The sequence below is a fragment of the Macrosteles quadrilineatus genome, unplaced genomic scaffold, assembly GCF_028750875.1.
Source record: "Macrosteles quadrilineatus isolate MER2022 unplaced genomic scaffold, UCM_ALF_1.0 Scaffold_13__1_contigs__length_4303367, whole genome shotgun sequence".
Classification (NCBI taxonomy): domain Eukaryota; kingdom Metazoa; phylum Arthropoda; class Insecta; order Hemiptera; family Cicadellidae; genus Macrosteles; species Macrosteles quadrilineatus.
Genome location: NW_026542606.1, coordinates 2303358 through 2326509, shown reverse-complemented (window position 1 = coordinate 2326509; position 23152 = coordinate 2303358). Strand labels below are relative to the sequence as shown.

The window sequence follows — 23152 nt, the reverse complement described above, 5'->3', positions numbered from 1 at the left end:
CATTTGCAAAAGGTGTAGGCTATTAATAAAATGAGCTATAATAGAAGCAATGACATAAACAATTTTCTTTAAGAGCTCAACATTCATATCATAATAGTCTACACTTTTAGAGCTTTTAAAACCTTTTACAATTTTAATCACTGTCTCAGGGCCCACAGGGTGCCAGTTGATGATTGGGCAGTAGGTATAGAATCAAGGGTAGCGGGGTTGGTGTAATTTGGTGTGGGAGGTATAGGTATTAACCAAATCATCAACAGACTCTGCAAAAAAAATGGTTGAATTCATCAGCACTAGAAAAATCTCTGGGCGGGTTGGAAGTAGGACCTTCAAGCCTCCGTATGTGATCCCACACAGCCTTACAGGGATTGGGTGACTCGCAGATGGAGGCGGCCACAGCCACCTGCTTGGCTTCCTTTACATTTTACAGAGTAGGCACAGTAGCCTACTCCCTTATCAGCTTCCGTAGTTCAGTTTCAGGCAGTAGGTGGGGCGAGCTTCTGAACCAGTCAGCAATAACTAAAATTAGGTTCTTAAATTTGGCAAGTTCAGGGGTGTACCAGTTATTTGAGTTAGGAACACCTCTACTTATGCCTACATTCGGGCTTGGACTTGGATGTTTTAGAGACAAGGGGAAAGCAAAAATCATAAATCTCTTTAAGGCTTTAAAAGAAGTTGTCAAAAGTAAAAATAGAACTTTGTGACAATATTTCATCATACCACACTATGGCCTGATCAAGCACTCTAAAAACCTGTTTGTGTTTATGTCATTAAGTACTCTGAAAGAGACAGTTCTAGTAGGTTTAACCACTTGATCAGATTTTAGGCCTAATTTGGTAAGCTAATGTCCAAGATCTAGAAAACACATGCCTTGTGATCAGATATTTGGTCAGAGCTAACACAAGCACTGTAATTCCAGCTGTCAATATTGGTTATGACTGTGTCCAGTGCAGATTCTCCTCTAGTTGCTTCATCTGCATAAAAAACAGGTCAAAGCTCCTAAGAATGTGTTAAAAGTCTTTTACCTCATTTGGGTAAAAGCGAGGATTTACATTATGATCAGTACAGATTATCAGTACCGATTAGTAACGAAAATAGTAGAAAAAAATAGCGGTAAGTAGGTTTAAGCATTGACTGTGTATAGTCAATGGTTTAAGCTTTGTTTATTCATTAAGCTCAACAAATATTTTTTTAGAGATAGTAACAGTAAAACCTTAAAAGTTCAGAATTGTTGGGTTTTCCAGGCATCAAAAATAAATAAATGCTGTGCATATGTATTGTTCTATTTATTTTGAAATCCTTAACAGGTCATTGTAACATGAGATGAGGGGCCTAATGTCTCTGATAACATCTTAAGATAGGCCTAATCATAAGACAAAAGAAGAGATTATAAAACAAGAATAGTCTTCGAATATGTTTATACTTTTAAAACTAAATTCCTTCTAAAATTTTTAAAAGCTTGAAAGACATAAACAAGCATTTGTTCCCCCAAAACCAAATGAATTTTTTAAGGCTATCCTTTTTGCTTTTCCCCAAACTTGTTTATGGTTTGCAACAATATTAAGCCCTTTACCTTCTTCACAAACACTTTGCAAGTTAATTGTGGGTGGGATCTCCCTCGAAAAACAAGCTAAAGCTGTAAAACAAGCTTCTAAGTTTCCTGCTGCTCCTAATAGATGACCTGTGGCCCCTTTAGTTGAGGAGATGGCAATATTTTTACAGTGGTCCTTAAACAGAGTTCTAATTGCTTTTAATTCAATAGCATCTCCTAATACAGTAGAAGTTGCATGAGCATTAATATAAGATATGTCTTTCAAACTAAGATTTGAATCTTTGATTGCCCTTTCCATTGCCAATATTGCACCTCTGCCATCTTCATGAGGTGCGGTTAGATGTGATGCATCCCCTGACATTCCATATCCGATCACTTCTGCATAAATCTTTACGTTACGGGATAGTGCATGATTTAATTCTTCTAAAATCATGATTGAAGCACCCTCGCCCATCACAAAGCCATCCCTCCCAACATCAAAAGGTCTTGAAGATTCTAGTGGCTTATGTTTATAGTCTGTACTAAGGGCTCGCATCCTACTGAAGCCAGCAATAGACAGTGGATTTATACTTGCCTCTGCACCTCCGCAAACCATTACATCTGCATACTCATTTTGAATGAGTCTGAAAGCGTCACCAATTGAATGTGCACCAGTTGCGCAAGCTGTAGAAACTGAATGATTGGGACCCTGGAAACCATACTTTATACTAATTTGTCCTGCAGTCATATTTGTTAAAATTCTGGGCACAAAGAATGGTGTCACACTATTATATCCAAGCTTTAGTGCATTACTCATTTCAGAGATATGTGCAATATCTGACATTCCCATTCCTACACACACGCCTGTTGATTCTAGACCTTTCTTTGTTGTAGGCTTCCACTGTGAATCAGCTAAGGCTTCTTCGGCTGCGATAATTCCCATAATTGTTGCACGAGACATACTCCTAAAATCTCTCATAGTAAAATAATGATTAAATTCTTTATTTAGCACATCATCACTTACAGCTGCAGCAACTTTACATGGAATTTGTATGTATTCATCTCCTTCAACAACTGTTACTGCACTTTTCCCTGATAGTAGGCTTTCCCAAGATTGTTGCGTATTCTTACCTAAAGGAGATATCATTCCTATGCCTGTAACAACAACTCGACGTTTCATTCTTAATGGTCAATACTAACATACACTATATTTTACATACGACTGCACAGTGCACATTAGTTATGAAATATCCCAATATTATGGTTACCAACTCATCAACCTCCAAACACAGAATAATTCTTGTGTTATTCGCACTTGACAGTGTGTGTTAATCACAGTGCATTAAACCCAAAGGTAAGGTTAACTTCTTCTTTAAACATAGCAAACATGAAACAAACCAAACATAACCTCTGAATCTGAAATTCTGACAGTTCCAAAACCTGTCATCATCTTCACCACAAACACAAACTGAACACTGAACTGAAACTAGTGAAGTGACGTGTGATGTACCCGGTGGGGCACACGGGAGGGACTAAGGCTAACATATCTTGTAGTGTCAGCGTTCGCCGCTAGAACCGGCTGCACTTTACTTTAGGTCCTACACTCATTCGAATGAAAATATCGATCAATATATCGATTAATCGATTGTTTCGTTCGATATACCGTTTGGTTAGTTAGGTAAGGTTAACCTAACCTAACTAACCAAAGGATATATCGAATGAAACAATCAAATAATCGATATTTTAATTCGAATGAGCGTAGGACCTTAAGTAAAATGCAGCCCTAGAACCGCTAAGTTGAAATTTTTTTATTTTGTTTTTAGTTATAAAATTAACTTTTTAATTATAAAATATTGCTTTTAAATTATAAAATAAATTTTTAATTTGTAAAATAAAACTGTCATAACATAACCTAACCAACCAGACTTGCTGATAATATAAAAACTGTATAAGATAAAAATCTAATTAATGATTACTTATAATTTTTTATTAATTATAAAATTAATTTTAAAATTTAGTATTATAAAATTAAACTGTCATAACCTAACCTAACCAACCAAACTTGCTGATATGAAAAATTTGTTGACCTAAAGTTAGTGCTACCAGCGGGATTCGAACCCGGGACCTCCTGAACACCAAATCGAAACGCTACTAACAATGCCACGAACGCCGCTGACAACACATTGTTTCGTTACGGTAATCGTGTTGCCTCAAGAGTAGACATTAGCCACTAGAGATATTACGTCACTACACCTTTAGCCTTAGTCCCTCCCGTGTGCCCATGCCGTGATGCACCCATCGAATTATATAACACAACTGGAACACCGGGTAGATAGGAGATTTGATTTGGGATAAAAAGCGCGCCGTTTCAGCAACCTTCCCCCACCACAAAGGTGGACTCGACGCAGATATGTCAGTTCCTTAAGCCCTGCACGCGGTTGTTAATACGCTCCTGGCCGTGCATACAATAGGTTGACTGCAATGAAAGCTATATATTCGGAATCTGCATTAACTGCAGAATCTGACAGTATAAATATAATCTTATTTAAATCGTAATTCGAATTTTAACAACTAAAAATGTTAAACAAATATCACACCTTGACATGAAAAAGTTACTAAGCGAGGATTTTTTTTTATTTTTTTGTCAGAAGCAAACTTCAAGTGACAAAATTGTAGCTTAATGAGATGATCTTCAACTTGTAACCAAGCAATTTCATATACAATTCTCTAGTCGTGTGTAATCACAGAAAACGTACTACTTTAACCCAGAATGCCAACCGCATGGTAAAAAGCATTAAGCGGTTTGAGAGAGCTTTGCCTGTCAAGTGTCAATCCGTAGGCAGCGCCACCAGCGCATGGCAATGCGATTTACTAATGGAGTAATTAGTAACGCAAAGAGGTTCTTTATAAATCGCGCCGCGGGCCGTTCTCCCTGGGGCCCATTTCATAATAAAGTACAAACTAATATTATTAGTAAATCAGCTGATCGCCCAATGCAAATCTAATGGAAATTACAAGTTACAAGTTGTAACTTGTAACTTGTAGTTTATTATGAAATGGGCCCCTGGTGTTTGTACGATATTTCCCAGTCGGGCAGTAGCGCGTGCGAACCTGCGACGTTGCCGATGTGTACCTACTAAACAAATACCTACAGTAGGAACAGTACAAACAGTACAAAACAGTAGGATTGGCCATCACACTGACATTGCTTTTTTCACACAGCCATAAAAATTTCATAAAGATTGGCTCAGTGGTTTGTTTACAATTAAATTTTAAACTTCAGTGTTAGTGCAGAGTTTCTTAAAAAACCGGTACTTTTTAGGATCTTTCAACAGTATAAATTTTTCTGGTCAGCGGAATTTTTGTTATTGTTACCACGTAAAATGTATTTAATCCAGCTTATATTTAATTGTTGTTTCGCCAAAATTGGATAATTCATCTCTGATAGGCTCACACTCGAGTGCACATATTTATTTCCCCGACAGCACAGAAAACATACTCGACAGGTAGACTAGCGCCGCCATCTTTGTCTGTTTCGCCGGCTAGTAAGACTGCCACGCTCCTGCGCTGCGAGTAGCGCTTCTATTTTGTTATGTGTTCGCTGATGCCGGGTCGGGTAGATGTGGATGTGAGTGAAACGAGCCTAAGGTCTCGTGACGCCCACGCCACCCGTCCCAGTCGTTATGTTATGTTATTTGTTATTGCCTTGTTATATTACTCAACCGGGCTCCGTCAGTTATTGTTACTGTTCGTTCCGCGACTGCGAATGGTAGTAGAGTGAACTGAACAAATCAATTATCAAATCTTACCAACCTCAACCAACCATAGAAAGAATAAGAATGTCATGTTAATGTTTGTACTATCAATCAACGACGTTAAATGGAAGCTTTATCAAAATTAAAAAACTTTGTGCCTACAGGAATTAGATATCTCTCCGCCAGATAGTAAGTAACTTATAAATAGTTTTTCAGCAAAATAAACTCTAGATATTAAAATAATATTATGGTGGTTAACATTAACAATCATAATAAATGTTTCACTATAAGGCCTAGGCCTAGGCCTATAGTAAACAAACTAGGCTAGTTCACTTAGCTTAGTGTTGGAACATCGAACCGGTAACATCGATATTAGGCCTAGTATCGATAGTCATATCGGCCTTTTTAACATCGATGTAAAAAAATATCGGGGTAGACTTCCTTATCTGTTGGCACAAACAACCGAATGAAACATTTGATAACTTAAGTATAGCGATTGGTTAGTTAGGTTAGGTTAACCTTACGTAATCAACCAAACGATATATCGATCGATATTTTCATTTGGTTGTTTGTGCCAACAGATAAAGAAGTGTACCCAAATATCGAAATCAAAATACCGTATCGATAAATATTGGAGAAGGTACAAAATACGGTATCTAAGTTAGGTAAGTATATTATTTGCATTTGGGGGTACAGTTTCTTAACTGGGCTATGCTAATATCGATTGAAACTATCGATTCAATTAGTAAACCTTCATGCGATTTTTTCACCATCAGCAAGTTTGGTTGGTTAGGTTAGGTTATGATAGTTTAAATTTATAATAGATATAGGCCTATTTAAAAATATCGATTATTAAATCAATATTTTCAATTCGATAATTTCAATCGATATTAGCATAGCCCAGTTAAGAAACTGTACCTGCATTTGGTCGATGTTTTACCAAATTTTTAAAACATCATCCAACTTCTAAATAATGAAATATATAATTTAAATCTCAATTCCATTAAAATTTTTTTGGTTAGGCCTACAGGAGAATAAATACATATGTAGGTATAACCATTGACAATATTTTACCTAGGCTACCTGTAGGTATATTTAACCTATACTTAGTCAATACCAAAAAAGTTTGCCTCTCTTTGTACTTATCGGACTTATCCCCTAAGGGCCGCTTTCCCCAAATCTAGGAGGCCTATATTAACTCTGACAATCGTGGTTTAAACTACTTATGGCCCTACTATATTTTAACCTCAGTCTTAAACTAGAGAAATAATTATCCTAGGCCTAAACTTACTTCTGATGCACCGATGGCTGTAACAAGTGATAGTAAAAAATTAATAGGTATCGGAGTAAAATATACTAAGTTATAGCCTTTAGAAATATATAAAACTTACGCTATTAACAAAAACATTGGAGTGAAATAACTTATCAATAGTAACAATATCAAGGTAAAAAAAGCATAAGGTCTCGCTAAACGTAGATAGACGTAGATTAAGGCTAGGCTTGTTCTGATAATCTCTGTTATCCTTTATCAATTCTTATTAACAGATCTTTTGACCATCATAAATTCCCAGATATACTTAAATATAGTGTTATTAACCCTGTTTTAAAAAAAGGGGATTCTTCAGTTTTGGACAATTATCGGCCTATCTCCATCCTCCCTACTTTCTCTAAAGTATTTGAGAAGGTAGCTTTAAACCGATTATCTTATTTTTTTGAGAGCAATCACATATTTTGTGAAAACCAGTTTGGTTTCAGGAAGGGTAGAAATACAACTAAGGCAATTTATGAGTTTGTTTCGGGCATTTCGGAGGCTGTTGATAGATCGCAGTACACAGCCGGAGTGTTCTGTGATCTGTCGAAGGCCTTCGACTGTGTTGACCATGACTTGCTCATGAAAAAATTGAATCACTACATGGGGTGAGTGGTAATGCACTTCTCTGGGTTCAGTCCTATCTGGATAATAGGAAACAATCAGTCAAAATAAATAATATTGTTCAAAGTAATTATTCCATTGTTAAAGCTGGTGTCCCTCAAGGATCAATTCTGGGACCATTCCATTACTTAGTTTTTGCTAATGACCTACCAAATGCAGTTCATAACTCCAAATTAATAACATATGCAGATGATACTACTCTTTTATGTAAACACCCCATCCGGGTTAATTTATTTAAAATGCTAGAAAATGACTTATCTGCTATGAATTCTTGGTTTAAAGCTAATGGCCTTCTTTTAAATAAAAATAAAACTTTTGCTATTAATTTTCATTCCAACTACTCCAATTCAAAATACTCTGATGACTCTTATGTCAAACCCTTATTGCAGACAGCAGATAGTTATAAATTCTTAGGGTTACAGGTTGATCCTTCTTTGAAGTGGGATGAGCGGGGACGCGCCAAGGTCCGCGGCCAACAAGGTCTACGACCACCAACCTGACCTACGATTGGTGGTGCGAAATGTCCGAGCTGAACCAGTTCCGTGACGGGTGAAGGGGATGTAGTCGTGTTTGCTGCCGGTAGACCTTGTTGTCAGTGGCCAACGCATCTGTTAGGCTGGTGCGGTCAGGACAAAGTCTCCTTTACATAACTAATATGCATTTGTTTATTGATACTATCATTATTATAGTATTTAAATGGGATAAGAGTAAGACTAATACAAAAGTAACCCGTGCTATATATTTGTATAGCATTTTTGCTACTAAGATAAATAAATCTGGTTTCTGCTTATTTTCTTAGAATAAAAAAATCCTTTTGTATTTTTTGAAGTTAATTACCCTTTTCGAAACCCTCCTATAGTAGGTGAATAATTTACTTTAAACTTTGTAATGTTAAATAAAATATTTTAAAATCAGAACGATAATTAAACTTTTGGCCAGAAGATATCATAATAAGTTTTATTTTAAAAAAGGCAACTTAAATTTTTGGGGAATGCTATTATTGTATTAATTGTAATAATAGATGAGTGAACGAAGTGAACGAATCTTCTTACTACACTTATATTAACAATTGAGTTATTTGATTTTACAAGGAAATCAATGTAAAAATAAAGCTTGTTATACATAGCCGGCACTTATTGTATATGTATGGCTGAGTACCATACGAAACAACGCCTGCAAAAACTAGTATACCTTTTGCAAACTCCGCCGTATTGTGGGATGATAGGAACGCCTTTTCCATTCATTTAATCAATGGATTGTTAATCTTTGTTGCTTTTAATAATATTTTATTTATGCGCTGCTATGTTGTAGTTTTGAAAACATCATATTTTCAATTATTGTATAGTACTAGAGAACCCGTGAGGCTCAATGAGCCGCATAGTATGAAACATAACGCCAAGAAAAACATTAAGCTTAAATTCGAATAGTTTTAGATACATCTTAGAGTTGTTTGAAAACTTATTAGAAACTAATTTTAAATATCTCTATTTGCGTCGTCAAGGCTCACTTACATTACTGGTATTTCTGCTCTCAGTTTTAACTGATGACTTCTAATGAATGCTAAACGATCTGTTTCAATTCGAGGTAACATGCTGCAACAAAGTGTTTCCAGAATCGAGAACTTAAGAAAACCTTATATGCCTTACTGATAACCTGTGTTAAGTAATTTAAGTCGAGTCATTTTATTTCTTTGATTTGAGACATACACCAACCTACTCAAACGAATTTTCTCCGTAGAGAATCCTGAAAAATGGGGTGATATCAACCATTTCATGTGCTACATGTTTTAACACAGGATACAGTACCTAATACAAAAAAATCACACTTATTTTAATACGGAAATAAATTGAAAGAATAACAAACAAATAAGTACAGCTAAGGTATTTTTAACATTAGGTATATGGAAAGTTCGCTTTAGAAATGAATTACGACCTTAAAGGGCAATTTACGAAATAATGGATAGTTTGGATAGTAATGGAAGTTTGACAGTTTAACAGTTTGCTACAAACACTTGGTTGAAATGAAAAATTTACCTACTACAAGTGTACATGTTGCTCGAAATCGAGCAATTGCGAAGAAGTAAAGTACGGTAGTTGTTTAAAAACAAATAACTTATTTAAAACCTAATAAAAGTCATAATTTCCGATGAGTTTAAAAGACTCAACTCATAGATCACGTACCTAACAGTTCCATATAATCAACATTTCTTGTAAATATTTTATCATTTTTCAAAAGCTGATCTAGTTTTTTAGTGTATTCTACAAATATTTCCCACTTATAGCCGCATTAGGTTGTCCATGTTGATCTTCGTCAATGATAATGTAGTCTGCATGGTACTACCCATTGTTGCCAGTACGTTTACAAATTTCTGTAATTTTTTTACAACGATAACATTTTGTTTACATTACTTAAGAACTGCCTGATTTTCTGCATAACCTCTCTATCACAATTGTATTTGCTTCAATCCTATATAATTATTAAAACGAAACAGGGTTTTTTTATTTCACGATTCTGAATCAACCACTTGACGGATTTTTATGATTTTTGTGTTGAAAGAAAGATAATTTTGAGAACTAGGGAATGTCGAAGCCATAATTTTAGTTTAGGGTTTCAGTTTTTTAGAAATTAAGTTTTAATTTTCAAAAAGTCTAGCAGCCGACGGACGAGTTAAAGTCGTTTTAGTGGTGGTTTAACTAACAGCTAGTTTCTAACTGTCATTGAAATGTTTATGTTACAAGTTGTTTGTATACAAAAAAATATTGATCGTCAGAGTTTGCCTACACACTATTTTACTTTAAAATGCAGTTTATTTTCTACCGTTGTTATCAGGAGATTGTGTAATTTTGAACTAAACTTTTTAAACGTATAATCAAGTTTTGTCATAAATGCAATCCGTCTAAGTATAAGTGCTTAATCCTTTAAGATATAGGTTACGTGTTGATACATCTTTTTCTAGATGTTTAAATATAAGTATGACTGCATACAGTACACATTTTATTCGTAATGAAAATGTCAACCGGTGTAGTAGGTCTCCAGAAAACTGACCAGTAAGCTGCAGGGTGTCAGTAGAAACCAAAATCGATTCATACCATATCATAACTATCCCAGTAGTACTGTATGATTCAGAAACTTGATAAAGGGGTACATTCCAAAAGTAGACCAAAAGGCTCGGATCTCGGATGGGCTGGGCAGGCTTTGCATGGCGGAGAGAAGATACTTCAACTTTTAAAAGTGTATTCCAAGGAGTACTACAAGGTAGACGACCACTTGGAAGACCAAGTAATGAAAGACATCTTCAGACTGGTATCTTCCTGTCATCCAGAAATGGCAGGGGATAGAGGAGAACGGGAGGCCAGGATCATTTTAGAGGTTTCAGTGGCCAAGGTGGTAAAATAAGGTACGGTAAGTGATAGTAGGCCTATGCAGTGGAAGGTGGTATGTAGCTACTGTACTCAAAGCCAGTGTGTGTGAATCGGCCACCAAGTTGTAAACTAGCTGTTCTGAATCATATTCAGTTTTAATTGACTACTCGATTCCCGTACGTAGGACGGGCCAACAGCTCGTTGGCAATAATTTGGCTAGTTACTGTTATAACGTATATGTTATATAATTGAGTACACGTATATTCAATTATATACGTGTATACTCAATGGATAAATTTCCCTGAAAGAATGCAGAATTGAAAGGCCTAATATTGTTCAGATGGTTTTTTTGTTCCCCTTAAATGTGAATAATGCAAATCCTTCAATGAAAGTTTTTTTAAAGTTTTTTGGATGTAGTCATATTATTTTAAAATCTCTTGACTTTTAATAAAACATATATTTAATGTCCTTGCCGTAACAGTTTAATTCAGCCTTAGAGTGTTTTCCTTTGCCAATAATCATAAAGTTAAGTCCGTGATTCCTACAAAATAGTAACACTTCGACTAACATCCTTGTTCATTTTTTGTGGGAATATTCATACTGTAGGCACAGACAATATAATACTTTAATTCCATTTATTCCATTGTCTGTGCTGTAGGTGTTCTTCATTATATAGGAGGTAAAATATATCAAATTGCCAAGGCTTTCTCGATTATTTAAATTGTCAATTAAAGTAGTACATTTATTTCATTTCTATTCAACCAAAATCAGTAAATGAACCCAATGCGTTTCGTTGAATTGAAAGATAAATAACAGCAATTAAATTATACAGCTGATCAAAATGTAAACAATTATGTTCTTCATAAGGAAAACATGGGAACCTTTAAAGCCACTGGGGCAGAGCTTAAGGGACTTTTTCATACATGTAAGGCCAGTTTGCAAATCTACTCGACACGCTCTTTCCAATGAGACGTCAATGGATACAATCGGTTAAGAAATGGCGGAGGATTTCAACCGACAAAGTTTCATGTAGCGTATTAATTATAAAGATTTGAATTTGGGTTGGCGCAAATATTACAATAGAAAAAAAGAGAGAGAGCCTGAATGAATTGATATACTAAAAAGAAATCAGCAACAGGGACACTATAACAGTATATCTATTTACTTATTTAATACGCAAGCAGGTTTTTTGTGACAATTACTCCTCCGAAACTACTGAACCGATTGGCATGTTTTTGGTATCATTGGAGAGAGCGTAACGTGAAGTTGTGCAGGAAACTTTCTGCTTAGGGAAATAATTAGAGAGTGAGGCCGGTCCTTTAAAGTTTCGTATTTCTCCATAAGATTAACATGGGAAACAAACACTGTTATGAAATTCCAACCACTGTTGGCAGAAACTAAAAGTGAGAAGAAGAACATATGTTAATTGTAAACAGTCAATACGTTTGCTAAGAAACTATTGATTTCCTATAGGGAAATTTGCTAAAAGTGTTGCACGTGGTAGGGACTTAAACGTGAAATCTGTCCATAAAGCACATTTGTCTGATATAAGGTTTTTGCGTAAAAATTAAGCTCTTAATTAGGACATTGAACTATGATAATTATTATAATTCATTTTTATTTTAACAATATCTATCCACTACCGTCAATGCGTCGATGATATTATTTAGCTACAACTGCAGCGACCCTTGTCGCGGCTGTAGCTACCTGCCACCGAGAGAAAGCTCGCACCCCAACACAACAGTCTTTGTTTGGGTTTCAAGGAACGCAAACTCTTTGTTCTCTTGCTCGCAAAACTGGACCCTCTGGTCATCGAACCGCCGCGTCGCTCCGCTTCTGCGGTGTTATGCAGCCCACGAGGCTTTGCACCCCCTGTGGCCACCCCGTGTTTTGTAGTAGGTGTTTGGTGGCATTTGTCTCTCAACAGTTATTCTCTATTAATGGAGATGGTACTCAAGTAAGAGTACCGATAACGTGCCCGGCATGTCATTCCATTGTGGAACGAATTAGGGGTTGTTATTTAAATTAAATGAATTGTTGTTTTTACATATTTTATTTTACCCAATCTGGCTGCTTCCATAATTTATGTTACAGTATTTCAATTATACATACACTCACTCACATTTACGTACGGAAAACACTTTAATCTGTCATATTATTCGTTATTATAATATGTCGTATTATTATTATATTAAGAATCTACACGCTGAAAAAACACTCTTTTCCATTTTGAAATTCGTAATCTCATATGTAATAATTTATTTATCTTAGGAAGGTGGCTAAGGGATGAATGCGTCCTAAAAATAGCCTACTATTATGGAGGGCCCACCCCGAAAAGCAGTTTTCTTTTAATTAAAAAAAGTTTGCTCATTGACACTGGGACTGGGAACATTGGGTCACTTATTCTTGCCCCATAAGGAAGCCAATGGGCCCCATTTTTAGGTAAATCTTCTTCTAATTAAATAACAAATACTTATCATTCTATTTTCACTCACAATTTAATAACTCTTTATAGGTGTATTTGATCTTTTAGCCGTGATTGAAGGAGCATACTGTAAGACATAATAAGTGGGCCTACAACGTATGAAATCACTTTATAATGCAATGTAATCATTTTCGAATTAAATAATGCCAGAGAGGAGATAGGATTATCAAAAAACTAGCTGAAGCCGGCAGACGTTGTCTTGCCTTTGGCTATTTATATAATTTAAGTATCGAGTAATAAAAATCCAAACTAATTCCAGGAATATTACAAAAATGTGTACGTAATCTTATATATTAAAACGTAACAGGGTTTTTTTATTTCACGATTCTGAATCAACCACTAACCACTTGACGGATTTTCATCATTTTTGCGTCAAAAGAAAGATTTGAAAGAAGCCAATTTTGGGAACTAGGGAATGTCGAACACAATTTTAGTTTAGGGTTTCAGTTTTTTTAAATTAAGTTTAAAATTTTAAAAAGTCCAGCAGCCGACGCTAACATTCTACTCTAGGTTTTGGTATAATACAATTTGCTTATCGTAACATCTGTAAACAATCTGCGTTTTCGACACAAATAATTCAGCATTTGGATGAAAATGAAATGACATACGTAGGGTTGACTTTCTATACTATGTGTAATGCTTTAATAATTGATACGTTTATTTATTCGGTTAGAGGACGAGAGATAATTTAAATATACAAAGTAAAATTAAAATAATAGATGTTCTAATTTATTTTTTCAACAGTCTATAAAATCTTTAGTTTGTTTTAGTGCAATATAATTTGTTATAACTAACAGCTGGTTGAATATACAAATATTCTAAGAACTATGAGGTTAGTTTAATTACTCTGTGATTTTGTCATTGATTATAGAAATTAAGTAAGATTCTATAACCATTGCTTTATACGAATCGAAGCTCACTAGACTTCAAAAAAAAGCTTATGACAATTGTTTTACCACCCGAATTTTTTAGGACAGGTTGAGAAAGTAACAACGACCAGAAGTTTTAATTAATCTTGGTAGCTTTTTCTTTACAATAAACTTTGAACTGCTTAAACTAAGCTTGAATTAGGAATAGACATATTGATATAACTATATACAATTTTAATGGACTGCTCGATTCCCGTACGTAGGACGGGCCAACAGCTCGTTTTAAAATAAAACTATGTATTCCCTAAACATACCATTAATTTACATAGCATGTTTTAAATTATACTTCATCCATATATTTTGTTAGAAAAACAAATCTATTTAAAAATCATAAAATTTAAAATTCCTGCCGGACCGATTTTGTTACTTAATCGTTGGAAAGCCTAATTCGTGTAGATTTGCAAATAGTTATGAAAGTGTGATTTTATTACTTTTTGAGGAGAAAAAATGAAAATAAACAATAATACATTTAAAACGCCTTTTTTCCAAGTTTATATTTGTAGCCAACTTTAGACTGTCTTTATTGAGTATTTCCAGGAAATACATGATAGTAATTTGTAGGAAATTTTATTCTCTATCAAGAATATCGCCGTCCACTTTGGTCGATTTCCTCACCATTTAAACGTTACTCTATTTTCAAAAACGTTAAGCAACCTCCCAATTTATAGTGGTGAGAAAATACTGAATGAAAGATGTTGTTGTTAAACTTTGTACAATTAAATCTACAGTTCTACTGAACCGATTTTATTAATTAATAGGTCATTGGTAAGCCTAATTTGTGTAGATTTGCAAATAATTATGAAAGTTTGATTTTTTAAAGATTGACTAGATGAAACCCGTCAAAGTCGACAGTTACTGTTGAGGTTGCAAGCAAGATCGTTTGACTATAAATCGATGATAAATAACTCTTTTTTTGAACAATTTGTGTTGTTCGTGATTTAGCTGTGTCCTTTAGGTGCGTCCGATCTTAATAATCAATAAATCAAATGGAAGCTGGTATTTCACTGAAGGTTCTTAGGTCAAAACAAATAGAATAACGTAATTTGAATTGAGTAAAAATATCACAAACTAAATTCCACATCCAAGATATAATCAAATTTATGTTTTCTGATTGAGCGATACAGTATCTTGAAGTTAACTGATTAAAACAGTGCTTTAGGTACGATTATTAAGATCGGAATCTTAATAATTAATAGCTCAAATGAAAGCTGGTATTTCACTAAAGGTTTTTAGACAAAAACATATAGGGTAGTTTAGTTAGAGCTGCTGAAATACATCTTTAATTGAAGTAACAAAAAATTAAATTTTTTCGTTGGATAATACATTAGAAAAATTAATGATTATGTTTGATCACAAATATTTGCTTGCATAACTTTATTTTAAGACCAAAATTAAGAAAATGGGATGGGCAGAAGAGCCAAACGAACTTGAAAAAAAAACTAATTTAACTCCCATAAGAAATGTACAGGGACACATTTTGTGCATAACTCGAAATATACGTAAATAAAAATGAATGCCGATTCTTGATTGCAAATCTGTAGTGCGTCCATACCTTTAGTTTGAGGCCAAAATTATGAAAATCGGTCGAGTAGAAGAGCTAACCCGACTCGGAAAAGAAACCCCAAATATTATTATAGATGGCCATAGGTGGTTTATCAGTATGCATAATCTAATCATACGAAACCTTTTGTGTTAGTAATTAAACGGCTTATTGTTATTTGATTGTTTTGGCTTTAATTAAATGTTGTCGTTAACAATTTGCATTTGTGTTTAAAGTAAATAATCATTCTAATGTTATGCGCTTAATCTGTACCATTAATATTAGTGAGTAAAGTGGTGTATGGATTTCAAAACCATTAATAATCGTGGAATAGATATGATAATTGAATAATTATTTTTCGTAGCCAAGCAAGTGTACGGTAATTTATACAATTACTACTTTACAGAAAACTGTCTCATTAGTCAGCCCGCAATACAGCAGTGTTTTGGTAAAGTATCCTACATTTTACAGGCGTAGTTACGAGTGAAGTAGTCTCCAGTTGTCCGCCGCACCGGTTGGTTAGGTCGGCCAAACCAAACTGTGCGACTCAGAGGCAAGTGGGAGGGATTGTTGGTCTCATGCTCCGCCGGCCGAAGACCTTGCGGAAACTAGCGCGGGGGAGATTGACCGCGGTGGACCTAGGTATGACTCCGGGATGAGCATGTAAATTTTTTATCAAAAATTCTCCATAAAGGTCATTTTCTAATTCTAGACTTATCAAAAATCCTGGAGATAAACATTTTGAAAATGGTTTACTATGCATATATCTATTCAAACTTAACATATGGAGTGATATTTTGGGGCAACTCACAGTCTTCTCCAGCAATATTTAAGGTTCAGAAAAGCATTGTCCGTGCTATGACAAATTCCCCCTATACTGCATCAGCCAAACCCATTTTCAGGAAACTAGATATTCTGCCTTTACCTTGCATCTTCATTCTACATACCCTTCTATTTGTTAAAGAAAATTTTCACAAATTCACTCTTTCAAAATCTACACATAACTATCCTACACGTAATTGTAATCTTTCTTTGCCGGTACATCGAACAGCAGCTTTTGAAAAGACACCATTCTATACAGGCAGCCGATTATTTAATAAACTACCTTCTCATATTCGCAATGAATCTTCTGCCAAAGCATTTAAAAGAAAACTTGTTAACTATCTAAAGAGCCATATGTTTTATTCAGTAGAGGATTTCATTTTATATAGTAATAGTGGTTTGTAAAATGGTTCATGTGGAGAGTTTGTTTTCTCATTATGTTTAAGTTACATTAATTTAGTTTTTAACATTTTTGTATCATATTTTTGACATGTCATCTACCATTGAGGAAACTCCTCTGTATATGGTGTAATTTGTGACAATTTCCATGAATAAATGAATAAAATATCGATACATTACTTAAAATATATCAGAAGACACCTATTGATGGAAAAAACATCGACTATCAGCTTCAAAACCGATATTTTTGATTTATCGACTATTGGGTAGGTAGCCTAATTATTCCGACGACGTGACTAGGCCTAGTCGCAAAAGTGAAAATGTTTTTTTTCCATAATGACTTAAATTTCACGCCGAATCCGAAAATGACGATTTTATTTTTTGGAAAAGACCGGAAATTAGGCCTACCGAAAAAACTGATAAAGGGAAAATTATTTTTTTTACTCAAAATATGTCATGTGAGTACCTACTCACAATATGCGGAGTAGGCCTATTGTGTAGATTAAGAATATGGAAGAATCTTTTGGATCCGATGAAAAACACCGGAGATACTTAGGACGAAACATCTGTTAGGTTAGGCTTGGTTAAGTTTTAAGATAGGTTTGGTTAGGTTATGTTAGGTTAGGTTATATGTTAGGTTAGGTTATGTTAGGTTAGGTTATGTTAGGTTAGGTTATGTTAGGTTAGGTTATGTTGAGTTAGGTTAGGATAGGTTTGGTTAGGTTAGGTTAGTTTTGGTTAAGTTGAGTTAGGTTGGTTTTGGTTAGTGTAGGATAGGTTTGGTTTGGTTAAGTTAGGTTAGGTTTGGTTATGTTAGGGTTAACCCTATTCTAATCCAACCTAACCTAACCTAACTCAACCTAACCTTAAGAAAACTAACCTAACCAAACCTATCCTAACCTAACTCAAACTAACCTAACATAGCCAAACCTATCCTAACCTAACTCAACTCAATCTAACCTAACATAACCTAACCTACTCAAACCTATCTTAACCTAACTTAACCAAGCCTAACCTAACCGATTTTTCGTCCTATCTCCGGTGTTTTTAATCGGATCCAAAAGATTCTCGCATATTCTTAATCTACACAATATTCCGCATATTTTGAGTACCCACATGACGTAGGCTATTTTGAGTAAAATATTTTTTTCTGTTTTTCGGGTTTTTCAGTAATTTCCGGTCTTTTAATAAAAATCCGAAAAATAAAAACGTCATTTTCGGATTCGGCGTGAAATTTAGGTCATTATGGAAAAAAAATTTACTTTTGCGACTAGTCCCGACGTCGGAATAATTACCGACTGTTGATACCCAACACTAGGCCTACTTAGCTTCAGTAACTTAACCCTCCATCGACCTAATCTAGATTCTAGATCAATTGGGGATAGTTGCCTGGATTAACCTAATGAATGGATTTAAAGGTAATAGTTCTTCCTTTGGCCCTTTTGGGGGAAAACACTTTGGCCTATCTCACCCTGAAAATCGAGAATATAATATTAATAGTTTATCAAAACTTTCAACAGACATTCTATAGTAGGTAAGACCTTTTTACTGTCATCACGTAAACAAGTGTACCTACAGTTAATAAAACAGTCCATTCAAAAGTCTCTGACTTATTATCGGACAAACCCACCTATTTACTTTGTCTTCTTTTTTCTTTGATCTAAGTTGAAGAGCACAAACACAGGTTAATTCAACTAAATCCATTTTAGGACAGCTTAACGTACTCTTGAAAAAATTCATTTCTCGACTATAAAATCACCACGTGTGCGTCTAAACATAAATCAAGAGCGATTTATTCTAAAAAAAAAATTCTCAAAAACACAAAATTTATATTTTTAACAAAATAAAAGAACCACATAGGCTATACAAAAAGTTCCAAAGAATAAGCTCAGCAAATTTTATTTGTATAGCATAAGGCACCTACATGCGTTTTTTAATCTGTGCTCAAAGTTGTACTACCTATGTGATTTTGGGCGTCCACTTACCCCACTTGACCTTAATACAAAATACAATATTTAGAAAAGGTTTTGATCATCAACTTCTGTTCCAAGAAGTTTGGTTGGTTTGGTTGGTAGGTTAGGATAGATGACACTGTTCTAACCTAACCCAAAACAAACTTAACTTGTCAACCCAACTCTTCGCTTAGGCCTAGAACGAAAATTAGGCTAATTGATTTATTACTGCGGGCCGGTGCTGTCGACGCTACAGCGAATCGTTATCTCTCTCAGACAGATAGATAAGACCGACAACAATGTCGTCGTAAGTACCTGGAAATGCTTCCATTCTACTAAATAAATAAAGTACTCTGTCATTGAAAAGCTACGTTTTGTAAACTTAAATGTTCATATTAACAAAAGTGTTGGAGTTGTGGGCACTTAACTTACAGATTTTGACCGGCACATTTAACCGGTAAGTGTCAATAGCTAACCTAACTTAATGATTCGAACCTAACCTAACTAAACCTAACCTAACCCAACCCAACCTAACCTTGGTTTACCCTAAATCTGCCATTTTCTGGCACTGATATTTTTAATGACTTCAAACCTTGTTTTCTGGGTAAAAACGGCATGTGCCGGAAAAGTGTCCAAAGGAAAAAGTGTTTGAAATGGCCTAAATAATAAGAAAAAAGATTTTAAGGTTTTTTTTTCAAAAAAGTAAAAAAAAAATTCAAGTTCCAAAAATTGTTGATTTCTAGTGCTTTTGTGATGCTCAAACGTGAGTTTCAGGGTGAAATAGTCGTTTCCCCCAAAATTTCCAAAGAAAAATAGTAGCCTACTTAAAATAGCCTTATTTTGATTCAAAAGATTTATTTGGCCATTCAGTACATACAGACAATAGGCTACGTCAAACAAAAACAATAGAGCTGAAATAAACACATGCAGGATCTCGTTTAATATAAAACATGCAAAGCAATGCATGCAACTAAAAATGAAAAAAAAAAAATAAAAACTACGTGCTGCAAGCCATGCAAGGCAGAGAAAAATAAATTTACAATTTCGTAATACCTCTACTAGACTACTGTGGGTTCAACCCAATAGTAACAAGCTGTGCATTCCAAAACTCTTTTATGGAATAAAATGGATTGGCAAGCATCCAAGCTTTTAGTGGGGTCGCAAACTTGTTCGGTAAGAGTTGTCCGACAGTTATGGGTAAGGCATTGCAGAACCTTATTCCTGCAACAGGAAAACAGTTGAGAGTTAAATCTAGTCTAACTCTATCTCTAAAAATATTTTCATTGTTCCTAGTGCTATAATGATGAACATTATTAACCAATGGAAAAGCTGATTCATTGTTCTTAATCTCTAACAGGCATTGGTAAATAAATACATTGTGTACAGGCATTATACCATGCTGAACAAACGGAGGTTTACAATGCTCCAGCTGATGGACTCCACACAAGACCCTGACAGCTTTCTTCTGTAGTTTGAGGACTTTTTTCACTCCAGGGGAGTGACCCCAGAGCCTAGTGCCATGCAGAATGTGAGCATGGAAAAAAGCAAAGTACGCAAGTCAAACAAATTCAAATGGCATGTCAGCCTTTAACCATCTGAGCAAATGGATTACACGACTTAGCTTACCACACACGATTTCAATATGATCGTTCCAATCAAGCTGAGGGTCAAGGGTGAAGCCCAGCAGCTTTACAGTGTTTTCTTCCCTCAGTTCCCTAGAAAGACTGAAAGTGATGTTTTGAGTTTTGGCTTGGTTCAGGCATAATTTATTGTTGCGAAACCAGATAGAAGCTACATCTAATAATTCCTGCACAGCAACTTTAGATGCAGAAAAGTCTGAGTGACTAGAAAAGAGAGTTGTATCATCTGCATATAGCAGGACATTGCCTGCAACACTGTGATACAAGTCATTAATTGAGATTACAAAAAGGAAGGGACCCATAATAGACCCTTGTGGGACTCCATTGTTCACCATCAGAGGACTGGAAGAGTTACCATTCCAAGTCACAACTTGAGACCTCCCTTCAAGATAAGATTTAATCAATGAGAGAGCATCGCCTCGTACCCCGTGCCTTTCGAGCTTTGACAACAGGAGACTATGTGACACACAGTCAAAAGCGCGGGATAGGTCACACATTATAACGGAAGTAGAATTTCTAATCTCTAGACCATTTAAGATTTCTTGAACAAGACAGTCCACAGCCTGAACGGTGGACTTTCCTTTTTGGAAGCCAAATTGAGCGGGCACAATAAGGCGATGCCTCTCAAAGTAGCTGTACAGCTGGTTTAACATGACTGCTTCAAGCACCTTACCAAAGATGGGGATGATAGATATTGGTCTGTAACTTACAGTACTGTCCTTTGGTCCCTTTTTGTACACAGGTACAAGCAGCTTATCAACAGTAACAGGTGTCCATGAAAAATTAGTGGGAACAAAAAGAACAAAATTAAGGCAATCATAAGGAACAGATGGATCAGGTTTACAAGAGAGGATTAATTCATCAACAGAATCAAGAAAATATGAATTAAACTCATCAGCAGTGCAAAAGTCTTTAGCAGGAACAGTAGTAGGGGTTTTATGCCTATTGATGTAGTTCCAGGCAGCCTTGCATGCATTTGGAGATGTAGCAATGGCAGTAGCAGTAGCAAATTGCTTCGCCTCCCTTACCTTCAAACGATAATGCTTCCTGAGATCACGGAGGTAGGGCAGCAATTGTGGGTTACTCTTGCATAAGTCACTGATACCTAGGATAAAGTTCTTAAAGGCAGAGAGTTCAGGTGTGTACCAGTTGTTTACACTGCACCCAGCATTTGCCTTGGCTGAAGACACAGTCCTGCAGGTTTTATTTCTTAAGGGAAAACAATAGTCAAAAACTTTTCTAAACTTATCAAAGAAATAGTCAAAGGATTGTTCAGCATTAAATGATTCTATTTCAGAGAGCCACTTTACTGCCAGATCAGTCAATACACATTGAAAGTAACAGTAGTTACTCGCGGCCTTGGAGCATTAGGGTTCTAACTGCCAAAACCTTAACTTTACAGGAGAGCAAAATCAAAAATCTGGTACTGCAGAAATTAAACAGATCAATGTTAAAATATTCAGAGATGTTTTTTCTGAATCATCTTATAATTAACTAGATAAAACATATTTTTAAATGTCCTTAATTTATTACTATATAGTTTAAAAATAACTTTAAAAAATATGGTAGAACTTTGTTGCTTGAAGCCTGTTTGGTAGTCAAATTCAACATAATTCCATCTCAAAGTTGGAACCTTATTGATTTATCAAATCACTTTCTTAAATACATTAAGGTTCTTGCTCTTAGATGGAACCTTTATGATTCAAAATTGATGTGATTTAAAATGCATTTTAACGTTATATCTTTTACTTAGAACCTTATAGAATTTGGTATAATCTAACATAAATATTATGACCCTTTTACTAAAGAAAAGTTAATTAATTGATAATTAATTGTAACAATATATATTTTTATAACTTAAATTTAGTCACCCATTTGTAGAAAAAAAGGTATTAAAACTCTTTATCATACTGAATAATAGCTTTAATAAAACACTAATTACCATACAAAAATCTTAAGTATTTAAGAAAACATATTATTGTATAAGTTTACTTGTACATAGAAATTCAAACAATTATTTAATTGTTACTACAAAAACCATGATAATTATTTGGTCTTAATGCATATTTTACAGAGTTTAACCCTCGTATTGCTACCAGAAATATCATATCTTAAAATCTAACACATCTTAAGTAATTAAAAGACTAGCAGTCAGCCACCAAAATACTAGCAGTCTTATAAGTTACCCAGAAACAGTCTTGTAAAAGTCAAGTTTACACAATCTCTCTTATGAGGATTTACCATTTTTAGATTTTTTATTAAGTTACATTTCATTAAGATTCATTTTACTAAGTTACATTTTAGCGAATTTCCCATATAGGGAATATTAGCGAATTTCCCATATAGGGAATAAGCTATTACCGTAGTACTCATGGTAAGACCTGGACGCGGGACCGATTTTTTTTTTCATTTTGAGATCCCTAGAGGCCAAAAACACCATCCGTTCAAATTCATATATATATATATATTTATATATTTATATATTTATATATATATATATATATATATATATATATATATATATATATATGTCCGTTAGCACGATAACTCGAGCAAATATGATCCGATTTTGATGAAATTCGGTACAAACGTGTAAACCTACGTTTATTCGAACGAGTTCGAGATCCAGCATGATCGGACCATGGGAACGGGGGTTTACGGGGGGTTTTATGGGGTAAAAATAGGTTTTTCCCATTTTTGACCCAAAAAACATAAAATTTAGCAATTTCTTTCCAAACCATTTTGTAGAGCTTAAAAAAGCAAATAATTTAGTATATTGAAGCGTTATTATGCGCCTAATGGTTACG

At 34.8% G+C, this 23152-nt stretch overlaps 2 protein-coding genes across 2 annotated transcripts in view; one reads left to right on the top strand and one right to left on the bottom strand.

The window, feature by feature from the left end:
* Window positions 1-1276: 1276 nt before the first annotated feature.
* On the bottom strand, window positions 1277-2990 carry LOC129004943 (3-oxoacyl-[acyl-carrier-protein] synthase, mitochondrial-like). The gene has a single exon (XM_054433664.1). The coding sequence runs from the start codon at window positions 2706-2708 to the stop codon at window positions 1449-1451; it is 1260 nt and encodes a 419-aa protein (XP_054289639.1). The 5' UTR covers window positions 2709-2990; the 3' UTR covers window positions 1277-1448.
* A 2258-nt stretch (window positions 2991-5248) lies between these two features.
* The window catches only part of LOC129004930 (corrinoid adenosyltransferase MMAB-like), a 105961-nt gene continuing 88057 nt past the window's right edge, over window positions 5249-23152 (top strand). Inside the window, exon 1 of the mRNA XM_054433643.1 lies at window positions 5249-5472. Within this exon, the coding sequence (XP_054289618.1) occupies window positions 5408-5472 (65 nt within the window). The 5' untranslated portion in view covers window positions 5249-5407. The remainder of the gene's footprint in view (window positions 5473-23152) is intronic.